Source organism: Vipera ursinii (genome assembly GCF_947247035.1).
Source record: "Vipera ursinii genome assembly, chromosome: Z".
NCBI classification, from domain to species: Eukaryota; Metazoa; Chordata; class Lepidosauria; order Squamata; family Viperidae; genus Vipera; species Vipera ursinii.
This window is the reverse complement of record NC_139517.1, coordinates 53,034,024-53,047,913: the sequence shown is the minus strand read 5'-3', so window position 1 is coordinate 53,047,913 and position 13,890 is coordinate 53,034,024. Positions and strand designations below refer to the sequence as shown.

Below are 13,890 nucleotides of genomic sequence, written 5' to 3'. Positions count from 1 at the left end.
TACAGAGCCTTGGTGGAGCAGTGGTCTAATGCCTCCTTAACTAACACCAGCTGCCTGCAATTAGTGCAGGTTCGCATCCCACCAGGCTCAAGGTTGACTCAGCCTTCCATCCTTCCGAGGTAGGTAAAATGAGGACCCAGATTGTTGGGGGCAATTAAGCTGACTTTGTAATAATGCCACTTGGGGTGTGTGTGAAAGCCCTAATAAGCAGGCATATACATAGAATGAAGGCTACTGCTAAGCTTGTAAGCCGCCCTGAGTCTTCGGAGAAGGGCGGGATATAAATGGAATTAAAATAAAAAAAAATACAAGAGAATGGTCAAGAAATAGCCATCAAGGGGTTTAAGGTGTGGTGTGTTAGCATGGTATTGGAGGGGACCACAGGTGAATGGATGGTTACCCTCCACACCAATGACGCCCTGAAGGTGAGAAACTTTTATTGCTTCATGGCTGCACTTCGGAAGTCCTTTGAAGACCCTTTAGCTGATTGCAAAGCCAGAGATTGCATAAAGACTATCAGCTGAGGGCTAGAGGGGGATGGCCAAGGATACCCAGGAGTTTTGCAATCTGGCCTGCTGACTGGCTAGAAGACATCTTGATCAAATGTTTCTGACACAAGCTAAGTACAAAGTCTACCAACACCTGCATTTCCAGAGGCACCCACCCCCATCCTCCATTGCTGATATATACTAGCAGAGGAAGTGGAAATTGATCTAGCTTGATCCAAGTACCTGATGAGCTATGGATGGTGAAGATCCCTCCCTGAAAAGAAAGGGGGCCCATACGAGCAGAGCCCATGCCGACGATCCACTGGCTGCTTCAGGTGTGGGAAGCAGGGGCACTGAGTTGTCATCTGCTGAGCTACATACCCAGCCCAGAGGGTGATTCAGAGTCCTGCCAAAAAAACCAGCAAAACCACAACAGTAAGACTGTGAAACTGCCCTGAAGGGAGTAGAAGTCTTAGAGTTTACTCTATCCCCCCAAAACAGCAGGTGAACTCTGACTGTCCCAGTAGGTAGCCTTATGGAAAGCAAATCAGATGATGATGTCCCTTGTTAACTCACTCAGTCAACCCAGTGACCATCCCCATAGGTTTAGGTTTATTAAATTTATAGAACTAGTGGTTCAATCCTCAGGGCAAAAAGGGAACCTAGTAGTCTTCCTGGACTTGGGGTGCACCAGATGCCTGGTCAACCTTGCCCTGGTCAAGAAACTGGGCATGAGAAACATCTTAAAGTGCCCATAACTTTTTGCCAGATGAACAGCTCAGTGGTGGTGGTGGGGGTCCCAGCAACATCTGTTATGAACTAATAGAGATGAGGATGGGTGCACACAGGGAGACCTTGAACTTCATCGTAGCCCCTGGAATGGAAAGGCCCCTTGTGTTAGGGCTGTCTTGGCTTCAGAAATGGAACCTCTATGTGAACTGGAGGAGGGGGCTACTAAAAATCTGATGAACCAGCTATGAAGGAGAAGGGGGAAAGGACCATCAAAAACTACCCCTGCAGCAGGCAAAATCTAAAAGGTAGGTGGGAATAGCTGCCAAAGATTGGCCCCAGGGTAATCCTCAGATCCCTAAAGAGTATTGGGGACTTATGGGAATCTTCTGTGAGAAGGGATCAGACACAGTCCCACTCCACCAACCATAGAAATCCTACTAGGAGCCGAACTACCCAAACATAAATTTTATTCCATGACCTCTAGGGATTTGGAGGAATTGCAGACTTTTATAGACAAAAACTTGAAGCATGAATTCATCCAACCCTCCAGATCAAGAATGGCTGCCCCAGTACTATTTAGGAAAAAGAAGAACAGGTCTCTGTGTCTATGCATGAACTATTGTGGGCTCAATGCAGTGTGTGTGGAAAACATGTACCCACTCCCTCTCATGAAGGATATGCTAGCTGATTTGGCCAAGGGAAGGATCTTCATCAAGTTGGTTTTGTAGGAGGCATACTATCGAGTGAGGATCAAAGCAGGGGATGAGTGGAAAACAGCTTTCAATTGCCCCTTAGGATGCTTCCAGTTCCAGGTCCTCCCTTTTGGATTGCAAGGGGCTCTTACTGTGTTTATGCAGCTAATAAATGAAGCGCTGCTTAAATACCTATGTAAGGGAGTGTTAGTTTACCTGGATATTTTAATCTGTATTGACAGATGGCAGACAATGGCAGAGCACCTAAAGCTAGTCAGAGCTCCTCAAGAAGCTTCAAGGAGCCAAACTATATGCCAAACTGTCCAAATGCAAATTCCACCAGAAAAAAATTGACTATATGTGTTATATACTGATAGTTACAAGGGTTAACACGGCTCGAGGTAGCCTCCAGACCTGAGGCTTTACCAGGGGAATCCCCAACGCAGCAGACGTTGACAGTGACAGCGGTCAAAAGGCTGCCGGAAGAAATCGTGCATGTGCACAAGCTGGCAGCAGCCGTTGACAGTTGACAGCTGTCAAAAGGCTGCCTAACGCAATTGCGCGTGCGCCAGAACCGGCCCAGCTGACAGCCGTGAGCTGTCAAAACACCAGTTCCTGAACACGCTTTCCCTCAGCCGGCGGGCCAGCCAGCCGGCGGATTCCCCCCTGACCTAGCCGCGCAAGCGCAGTCGGCCAGGAGCTGTCAAAGCTGCCGGCAGGCCATTGGTCTCCGCCTCAAGGCGGGAGAATACGGTTCCCTGATTGGTTGTAACAGTTGACAGTTCGCTATAAAAGCAAGGGTTTCTCTGCTTGTCAACTGTCCGGAGCGGAAGCAAAATAAACACTTGGAACCCAGCCTGCCGTCTCCCTCTTGTCATTCTCCGAACACTTTACCTGGCAATGAGGATGGGATCCCGGTACAACAGAGCTAGTCACTGAGCTAAGTCACAGCTAGAAGGAGTTCCAATCCCTCCAGCCGCTCAAGTCACTGCTGAAGTCACTGGCTGAGGACAAAACACCAAAACACCCAGACCCCAACACCCCCGTCATCATTCTGGCTGATCCTAGTGATGTCATAGTGGGCACAGTGCTTCTCCAGGAAAATAAGCAAGGGGTTCTGCAGCCATGTGCCAACACTTCTAAAAAGCTAAATGAGATGGAGCAGAGATGGGCAATCTGGGAGAAGGAAGCCTATGCGATGCATTGGGCGCTCGTAACTTGGAGGCACTTTCTAAGAGGGAAAACCCCATTTGAAGTATGGACTGACCATAAAAATCTAGAAGCCTTGAAATCCCCTGAGACTATCACCCAAACAGGATTGGTGAGCTCAGTACTTTAACCAATTCAATTTCACATTAGGGTATCTCCCAGGAAGAAGGAACTTTCTAGCAGATGCTTTATCCAGGCTGCTAAAATAAATAGTTCAAAGCCAGATGTAATTAAACCGGTCATTCCCTTCAGGCAACTGGCAGCCCTAGTCACCACCCAGGCACAAGCCAAAACGAAAACCCACCTAGCTGATGATTTAAAGGGTACCCTAAAGGCAGCTTTGGAGGAGGACAAGTGCTTCCAAATGTACAAGGAAGAATGTACAATTCAAGATGGTCTAGCTTGGGTGCGAGCCAAACTATGTGTCCCACAAAGCCAACAATTAATGGTTCTACAAAAAAAACATGATTCAAAATGGCGGGACATTTTGGTTTTGTAAAAGTCCCACACCTAATCAAGTGGCCATTTTGGTAACTGTCACTGAAAAAAGGACATAGTGAGCTACGTGGCTAGCTACCCCATTTGTGCCTCTACCAAGAGGTGACAAGAGAAAATACTTGTGCTTCTCCAGGCATTAGCAGAGCCCAAAGTCCCATAGAAAGAGATATCAATGGACTGTTTTATGTGGAGTAAGTAAATACAAGCCATCATTGTGCAGAAGCCATATTTTTTAGAGAGTGAGAATACAACAGGAACAGGAAATGCATCACAGGAACAATAGAGATAAATCACACAGAGTAACAATGTGACACAGGAAACAAATACAATAGAGATGAATGATAGAGCTACATATAAGGTAAACACAACACCCTTTTCATGTTAACCAAACAACATTGTGAAATATTGGGTGAGAATTAGTAACAACACTTCCTATAGGTTAAGTCTGTTGGGTGGTTGTGAATGACTGCCACTACAGATGAAGACTGGCCCTCTTTGTATTAAGAGTTTCTCCGACCTCACTGAGGTTGCTGGGCTCTTCTCACCACTTACTGAGATGTTCTGCATTTGACTGCTGTCAGGTATACCACCTCACTCAAAACTGTCATTAGCATTGCTCTGTGGCATCAATACTGTGTGTTTCCTATTGTCAGTGGGTAAGTTTGGCTCAGTAATACCAGGTGAGTCTGGCCTGTCCACTGGATATGAAGAGTCAGGCTGCTCAACCACATGCAGATCCACATGATTGTAATGATAGAGGATTCCATCAATGTCCACTAGATAGGAGTATGGTGCTACTTGTAAACATATACCCATTTTCCAATGACCTGTTCGATCTCCAGGCAGTGGTTTCATATGGACTCATTCCCCAATATTCAGTTCTGGAAAATCTCTGGCTGATTTGTCATATCTTGCCTTGAATACTTAAGATGTAACTTTTCTGGAACACTTTGTATCACAGAGGGCTTAAGTAACTTATTTGCCACTGGTAAGGAGGTCTTTAGTCTCCTTGACATCAGTCTCTGTACCAGACTACTGTCCATTTCCTTGGTTAGAGTATTTCTCCAATGTAGAATGTCCTTCCATGGGTGTTTACCAACACTTTGCTCTTTCTTGCATAAATTCTTAACAATCTTCACAGCTGATTCAGTTTTGCCATTAGCTTGTGGATGACATGGTGAGGAAGTCACATGCTCAAACTCCCACTCAAAGGCAAATTTCCTAAACTGTAGGCTTGCAAAATGAGGACCATTATCAGAGATCACTTTATCTAGTTGGCCATAATGTGCAAACTGAGCTTTGCATCTCTTAATGGGGTCGAAATATGTTGGACTTTTCTCCATCAAAAGGATTATTAGCCAGTAATTGTAGAATCTGAGCTGCCAAAAATGCTCAGACGTGTACACCCATTATTTCATTGTAGCCTACTGAAACCAGAAATTATATCTTCCTTCCATCCCATATTGCAACCAACTCCCGACCCCATTATGATTGAGGGATAGCAGCACTTTGAAGTCAAAGACATTTTGGACTCTCACATACATCAGGAAAAAACCCAGTATTTATTAGCCTGGAAAGACTTTCCACCCTCAGAAATTGAATGGGCCAACTCCCAACATATTAAAGCCCCAAACTGCTTTAAAAATTCCATGACCCATACCCAGATAAGCCATAATGAAGTGTTTTGCTAATTGAGAAATTTTGTATATCTCTCCCCTCTCATTTTCTTTTGCAGGACTAACATCTCTGTCAAGGGGGGCAGAATGTCAGCTCTGCCTGGTTCAGCTTGACTTCTCATAGGCATTCTGCCATCAAAAGAAGAAGATTGAGGAAGGATGAAAGGGGGAAGAAAGGGGGAAGGATGAAAGGGCAATAAAGCTTTATGTGTATGTAATAGGAAATCGAGAGAGGGGAAATGACAGATGATAATGACCAGAGCAGCCAGATCTTGATTGTACCAGCATCCCATGGCCAGGCAAGCTGAGAAATATGCAAATTACCCCCAAACTTTATTCCTTATATAGTAAAATATATGTTAGCTTTTTAATATGATTTTGATACATTTGATATTTGTTATTGGATATGGAAGCCAGTTTGGTATAGCAGTTAAGGTATCTGGCTAAAAACTGGAAGAGTATGAGTTCTAGTCTCACCTCAAGCAGAAAGCCACTTTCTTTTAACCCTAGGAAGGAGATAATGGCAAACCCCTTTTGAAAAACTTTGCCAAGAAAACTGCAGGAGCTTGTCCAAAGTCTCTGAGAATCAGATCCAACTGAATGGAGAGGGGAAAAATATTTTTGCATAAGCATTTGATCAATGTTTGTTTACATATTTTTAAATGGAATTCTCTGTTTTAATTGTCTCATATTATTTATTCATGAAACTACAATTTTATTTCTCTTTTAGGTGCTGTATAATGTGTTTGAGTCTTTTGTTTCAATAGGAGCTGAATATGTGACCGGTGTGGAATGCATAAAAGGCATAGGTTGGTAGCTATTTATGATGATGATGATGATAGATAGATAGATAGATAGATAGATAGATAGATAGATAGATAGATAGATAGATAGATAGATAAAGATTACTTTATATGATGTTTTTGAAAATGCCCCGCTGATGGTAGGGTGGGGCGGGGTCCCCTCAGGTACTGTCTGCTTCCTCTAGGAGGAGCCATGAGGTGCCAGAGCACTACACCCAGAGCATGGCTTGATTGACTGGGTCAGACCATGTGGTGTGGGAGCTGGGAGACACATAAACATGAAGGCCATCTTCACTAGAGGGAGAGTGAGGCTTTTGCCTTCCCTTACAGAAGGTGGGGTGTGAGGTTAAAAAGAGGCAAAGTGAGAGGAAAGAAAGGCAGCTGGCATGGAAGCTTGCTGGACAGCGAAACTTTGCTGTGTTGGTTCCTTGGGTAGTTCAAAGGCTGGAATGTCTACGAAAATCTCTTTTTAGTCTTTTATACTTTATATTCAAACTGCAGAGGGGAAGAATAAGAATAAGGCCAATGTCTTGTGATTTGGAGGTATTATTATTAATAATAATATATATTAATCATGTATTGGTCAGATCTAAAGGTAGACCAACAGTATGAGGTTTAATCAGATCTTAAATTAGATTTAACTTGAAGGTAAATTAAAAGTAATCTGTTCACTGACAAAGTTTCAACTTTAATTTGTTTCAAGTCAATATCCATATTAAATTCCAAATGTAAATTTTTCCACCCTGTTTGACAACTTCTTAAAAATAATTTAATCTTTTACAAGCAACCATTTTTTTTCATTGGGCCATTTTCATTCCACGTAGAAAGCTGACATTTCCACTCATTAAAATAATGGATATGCCAGTGGTAAATGTCCCAAAAGATTAATAAAATGCCTTCTTGTAATTTAAAGCCACACAGTGCATGGTAACATTAATAGTATTAACTTACCTTGAACAAAATCCTAATCTTTTAGATACACTAAATATCTATGTTTTTAAAGATTTTTAAGAATGTACTGTACAGCCATGTTTCTGAAATGATCATATAGGTCTCCTGCTTGAGCAAGGTTTGGACTAGAAGACATCTAAAGTCCCTCCAAATTATTCTATTCTATTCTATTCTATTCTATTCTATTCTATTCTATTCTATTCTATTCTATTCTATTCTATTCTATTCTATTCTAAACAAAGTGTAATTTTTATGTGATTTTTATTGCAGTATCTTTCTTTGTGGTGAGCCTTGGAGGTACTTTTATTGGCATTATGTTTGCATTTTTGCTCTCATTTGTCACTCGTTTCACAAAGCATGTCAGAATAATTGAGCCTGGATTTGTATTTGTCATTTCGTATCTCTCCTATTTGACAGCTGAGATGCTCTCACTATCTGCCATCCTTGCGTAAGTTTCAATTGTTTTTTTTACTAGAGGAAATTATCATTTAATTTACAGTTTTTCACTAACTTGAAAAAGTAAGCTATCTTTATTTAAAAGTTAAAAATATATATGTTCATGTTGAGAATCTGTTTATACAGCTATTTACATTGTACATATAAAAAGATTTAGCTACAAAACACAGAAGATTCCTATTTGTGAGTACATAATGTGAGTCAATATGAATTCTTTGTGAATTCAAGACTGGTTGGCTGGCTGGCTGACTGGCATATGCAGTTCAGGTGTGGAATCCAGCTACAGAGTATGTAAATCAGAAACATTGATGTGTAGATTAATTATAAATTGATAATTTGGTAATAAATCCAACAGGGTAGGAAGAAGCAGGATATCAAGAAGAAGATCTACATGGTCAATTAATAAGTTGCCTTTTGGCTTTTTACATATTCTAAAATGATTAGTAATATGCAAGTTCTTTCTACTTGCAAACTGCTCCAAGTATAATGTCACATAGCTGCTGATTATTTTCACATAAAACAGCATATAATCCAATAACATTTCAAAACACCAGAATATTACAAAGATGCATGAATGGAATATTCTTGTGTCTCATGGCTATACAGGTAGTTCTTGACTTATCATAACAGAGCCCAAAATCATAGTCATAAATAGTTGTAGATGTTAGAGGTGCCCACTTAACAACTTAGTAATGTTAGAGGTGCTTCACTTAACAACTACAATTCCAGCTTAATGTGGTGATTTAGCAACTGCACAGATCACTAAGTAGAGCATAGGGTGCCTCAGGATGTTGGGGAGGCCTGGCACAAATCCAGTCCAGTACTACATCTCTCCAGCTCAATGTGGCCTGTGCCAGGCCTCCCAGAGCCTCTACTACCCTGAGGCACCTCTTGTACAGTTTCCTGCCCTGCTGGTCTCACAATCCTGGGCTTCCTCCCTGTTCCATCATGCCTTGTTCCACTTTCCTCTTCTGAAGATCAGCTTTCCAAAAGAGCACCCAGAAAATGTGACATGAGGTCTTCCTACAGAGACTGCCGTACACCATTCTGGAGATGGGCACTGTAATGTATTGGGATTTTACTTGAACTGTTTCACGTGTCTGTTTGAATGCTGCTTAAGATTGCTCAATTGGTGTGTCTGTGTAATGTTCACTGTCTTGCCAGACTTGCTGTCTCCAAGAAGATCATTGAATGATTTGGGACGGGAATGGGTTCCTTTAAACCTATTGGCTGCCACCTAGTGGCCAACCGTATAAGTAGCTGCGCAGAAGCCTCTGATTCAGTTCTGTTCCTGTTTGCCTCAATAAAGCAATGTTCCTGTTTGCAACCTCTTGTCTTGCTTACTGCCTCCAAAGAACTCATTATACAACACTGGCAACAAAGGTGGGATCCTGCTTCTTTGGAAGAGCTGAAAGTAACTAGGGGGTGAGGCCAGCAAAGCACCTGGCAGGGACTGTGTTCCCCCCCCTCAGTCAGCCTAGCAAGCCATGCTAGTGACCACACCACCCTGCGGACCAGTCCCAGGGCCTTCAGAAGAAGCAGGACGAGGCAATGAGAGGCATGACCCGCAAAGACTTCCCTACAATGGCAAAAGTCGGAAAGCTTAAGGAATTTGATGTTACTCACCCAGAGAGATGGTCATCCTACATCTCAAGAGTAGAAAACTACCTCCGTGCCAACCAAGTCACTGAAGATGGCCTGAAGGCTGCAACACTCCTCTGTGTCTGCGGGTCTGCAACATTTGACATCGCGGAGAACTTATTCATACTGGCGCAGCTGGAGTCTGTTACTTATGTGGACCTGAAGAAATGGCTCGGCTACCATTTCCAGCTCAAGCTGTCGGTGATTGCATGGAGGCATGCCTTTGAACAACGAGTTCAACAACCTGGAGATATGGCCATGGAATTCATCGTGGCGTTGAGACAAGCTTCGCACCTGTGCCAATTTTCAGACTTGGAAGAAAGGCTTCGAGACTGACTTGTGTGTGGACTAAGGAGCAGAGAGCTGCAACAAAAACCTTTTGCAAGAGAGAGTCTCTCGTTCCAGGAAGCCTTAAAAGAAGTCATGGTGGACAAAGCTGCCACCGGAGCCGTGAAGGCCTTGTGGCCCACCAAAAGCACTCCTCACAAGTAAGCTGTCCACCACAAGGATGCTGAACTTTGAGAAGACACCGACTTCGACCACGAAGTTGACAAGATCCAACGGCACCATGACAAGGAACTGAAGCCCCCTTACAAGGCAGTTCCTTTCTCTCAGTGTTTGGGCTGTGGCAGCTGCCACCAACAAGTGGACTGCCAGTTCTGGACAGCCACATGTCAGGCCTGCAGGAAGACTGGCCACATCAAATCAGTCTGTAGAGGTTGCCAGAAGGACCGCAAATTGGATGATCCGATCAGGAGAGATACCGGGGCCCCGGGGGCGCATAGAGTAGGATTTTATTTATTTATTTATTTATTTATTTATTTATTTATTTATTTATTTATTTATTTATTCGTTTTATATACCGCCCTTCTCCCGGAGGACTCAGGGCGGTGTACAGAGCAAAGTAAGTATACAATAAAACAACAATAAAACAAATAAAACCCCAGATCTACAAATAAAACCCCAAATCTATCAGGCCAGGCCGGCTTGCTGGAATAGATAGGTTTTTAAATCTCGCCGAAAGGTGCGAAGGTCAGGGGCCATCCGGATTTCGGCTGGTAAGTGGTTCCAGAGGATTGGCGCACCCACCGAGAATGCTCTCCCCCTGGGGGTCACCAGCCGGCATTCTCTGACCGGTGGCACCCTGAGGAGGCCCTCTCTGTGGGAGCGCACAGGACGGAGGGGTGTTGATGCTGGCAGTAGGTGCTCCCGTAGGTAATCCGGTTTTGGTCCAGCCATGGGAACATTTGCTGTACGAGAGCTCGCTGCCCCCTTAATCCCAAACTTCAGCTTCAAGTTGAGTTGCAAGGTGTTCCTTGCAGGATGGAACTGGACACTGGTTCAGCTGTATCCATCATTTCCCTGGAGACTTTTCAGTTCGTGTGCAACTGCAGCAAGAGGTGGGCCAAGCTTAGGCCATCTGACATCATCCTGACTGACTTCCAGAATTCCCATGTAGCCGTCAAAGGCGAGACCATCTTGGCCGTCAGGTTCAAGGGGTTTTAGGGGCCTCTAGATGTGATTGTGGTGGAGGGCCAGAGAACAAGCTTAATAGGGTTTGATTGGTTTGATGCTCTGGGCATTCAAGTAACTGGAATTCACCGGACACAAGTGGTGAACTTGGCATCAGTATGCGAGGAGTTTTTTGACACAAGCCTGGGAGAGTACAAGGGCCCTCCAATAGCCTTTAAACTTGATCCTGCTGTAATGCCTATTAGGATCAAACCCTGTAGAGTGCCATTTGCACTAAAACACAAAATCGATGCAGAGCTGGACAAGCTAGTCAGTCAGGGGGTACTATAGCCCGTAGATGGGGGTGAATTGGAAACCCCAATTGTCACACCACTTAAGGCCAATGGGGAGGTCAGAATTTGCACTGATTACAAGTGCACCATAAATAGGGCACTTAAGCAGCATGCATACCCAGTGCCAGTCGTTAGTCACATTTTGGCATCACTGCAAGGAGGTACTGTGTTTGCTAAGTTAGATTTGGCAGAGGCCTATCAGCAGTTACCTGTGGATGAGGCCACAGCAGCTGCACAAACAATTGTGACACACAGTCACAATTTTAAAGTCAAACGTCTTCAATTCGGGGTTAGCGTAGCCTCAGGAATTTTCCAAGGAGTTATGGAACGTATGCTCAAGGGCATTCCAGGGGTTTGCCCCTATTTTGACGATATCCTCATTGCCGGTGAGTCCACTGAGGTGCTTGCAAGGAGGCTCAAAGCCATCCTTCAACAGTTCCACGAAGCAGGACTTAAATTGGAAAAAAACCCAAATGTAACATTGGGGTCCCTTCCACTGAATTCCTGGGATTCCATATTGATGCCAAAGGCATCCACCCTGCCAAGTCCAAGCTGAAGGCCATTCAGCTGGCACCAAGGCCTAGGTCCAAAGGAGAGCTTCAGGCATTTCTGGGTCTCCTTAATTTTTACCATGCATACCTTCCTAACAAGGCTGCAGTGGCAGAGTTGTTACACCACCACTTAGACAAAAATACCCCATGGAAGTCGACCAAGGTTCACGAAAACAGCTTTAAGGCAGTAAAATCACTACTGTCTTTCAATTCAGTGCTTACGCACTTTAATGAAACATTGCCTGTATGTATTGCACGTGATGGGGGCTGTTCTAAGGTGGGGGCTGTTCTAAGCTATAGAGTGGGGGCTGTTCTAAGCTATTTGTCAAGTAATGGGACTCAAGTCCGCATTGCCTATTATTCAAGGACATTGTCCTCAGCTGAGCCCAATTACACTCAGATTAACAAAGAGGCCTTGGCCATTGTGGCCGGGTCGAAGAAATTCCATGATTATTTGTATGGCAGGGAATTCACGGTCTTCACTCACCACAAGCCACTGTTGGGGTTATTTACTACATATAGGCAGATGCCTCAAATACTGTCCCCTATAATATTAAGATGGTCCATTTTTATGTCAGCCTATAGCTACAGGCAGGTTCACAAACCTAGCAAAGACATGGGCCATGCAGACGACCTTAGCAGGTTGCCATTGCCACAGATAGAACCAGCTCCAGCTCCAGCAGCTTGCATTTTGTCAATTCAGGATTTGCCTTAATTTCCCCTCCATGCTGGGGATGTGGCTGCAGAAACTGCTGCAGACAAGGTTTTAAGTAGAGTCTTGTCATGGATTCACACAGGGTGGCTTGAAAAATAGCCCTGGACCAGAATTACAGAGCTACTTCACACATAGACATGAACTTTCAGCTCACAAAGGCTGCATCTTATGGGGGAGCAGGGTTATTGTCCCCAGTTCATTAAGGCATTGTGTGCTTTAGTCTCTGCATGAGGGCCATCCAGGCATAGTCCGGATGAAGGCATTGGCACGGAGCTACCTATTGGTGGCCAGGGTTAGATAAGGCTATCGAGGCCCAAGTACACAGGTGTTACACATGTCAACAGTCCAGGCCAGAAATGCCACATGCTCCTGTCCACAGATGGGAAGAAACTCATACACCGTGGTCAAGGATTCACATTAACTTCGCTGGGCCCTTTCAGGGACAGCTATTTTTGATAGTGGTCGACAGCCGCTCTAAATGGTTGGAAGTAATTCCTATTGCAACTATGACTACTGCTAGGACCATCCAGGTGTTTAGAAAGCTTTTTGCCACACACGGGCTACTGGATGTCGTAGTCTCGGACAACAGAGCCTAGTTCACAGTGGCAGAGTTTCAAGCCTTCTTGAGGACTAACCTCATAAGGCATGCAACATCAGCTCCCTTTCACCCCTCGACTAACAGGCAGGTTGAATGAATGGTGTGCATGACAAAGGAGTCACTCAAGTGCATTGTGACCAGAGATTGGCACCATAGGGGGGCTGATTTCTTGCTTTGCCAGGACACTACGCCTTGTACAGCAACAGGCAAGAGCCCAGCAGAGCTTTGCTGGGGAAGAAGGCTCATCATGAAACTGGACAGGTTGCATCCTGCCCGGGTGACAGCAGACACCTCATGTCCAAAGGCTCCAAGGGGATTGCAAGTGGGTGATGGGGTGTGGGCTCAGAACTATGGGCATGGGAACTTGTGGCTGCTGGGTAAAATTGTCAAAATTTCAGGACCTCTTTCCTACGAGGTGGCTCTGGATGGGGGGGGCAGTCATTCACCACCATATTGATCAGCTGCGGAAGCATTTTGAAAAATGGCCACCTCATGACAGGTCCACAAATAGAGCCAGAAACCAGCAGCCAAGCAGGGCAGTTCACCCACTCTGAGGACCCAACCAGTCAGTACAATGGGGAAAGTCAACCCGAACAAGGCAGCAATTGCGCTGACTCTGTTTTTTTCTTTGGACTTTGGTTTGGGCAGACCTGGAATGGCCAGCCAAAGAGACTCAAGTCAATCCGACTCTTGTGAATTTGTGAGCCCTGGTCTACCCAGCCTGGCAGGCAAGCTGGTAGACCAGGGGTTGCCTTGGTCCCCCAGACGGTCCACAAGGTTGCGCAGACCACCACTATATTTACAAGATTTTATTCTTAAATAATATTAATAATGTGTGTACATTGTAGGGGGGAGGGGTGTAATGTATTGGGATTTTACTTGAACTATTTCACATGTCTGTTTGAATGCTGCTTAAGGTTGCTCAATTGGTGTGTCTGTGTAACAGTCCCTGACTTGCCAGACTTGCTGTCTCCAAGAAGATCATTGGATGATTTGGGTTCCTTTAAACTTATTGGTCACTGCCTAGTGGCCAACCATACAAGTAGCTGCACCGAAGCCTCTGATTCAGTTCTGT

General features: G+C 44.6%; 1 protein-coding gene across 1 annotated transcript in view; it reads left to right on the top strand.

The window, feature by feature from the left end:
- SLC9A3 (solute carrier family 9 member A3) overlaps nucleotides 1–13,890 on the top strand; it is a gene marked incomplete at both ends in the record, with an annotated part of 190,805 nt that overhangs the window by 80,705 nt on the left and 96,210 nt on the right. The window contains 2 exons of the mRNA XM_083378999.1: nucleotides 6,026–6,104; nucleotides 7,320–7,497. Of these exons, the coding sequence (XP_083235125.1) occupies nucleotides 6,026–6,104; nucleotides 7,320–7,497 (257 nt within the window). The remainder of the gene's footprint in view (nucleotides 1–6,025; nucleotides 6,105–7,319; nucleotides 7,498–13,890) is intronic.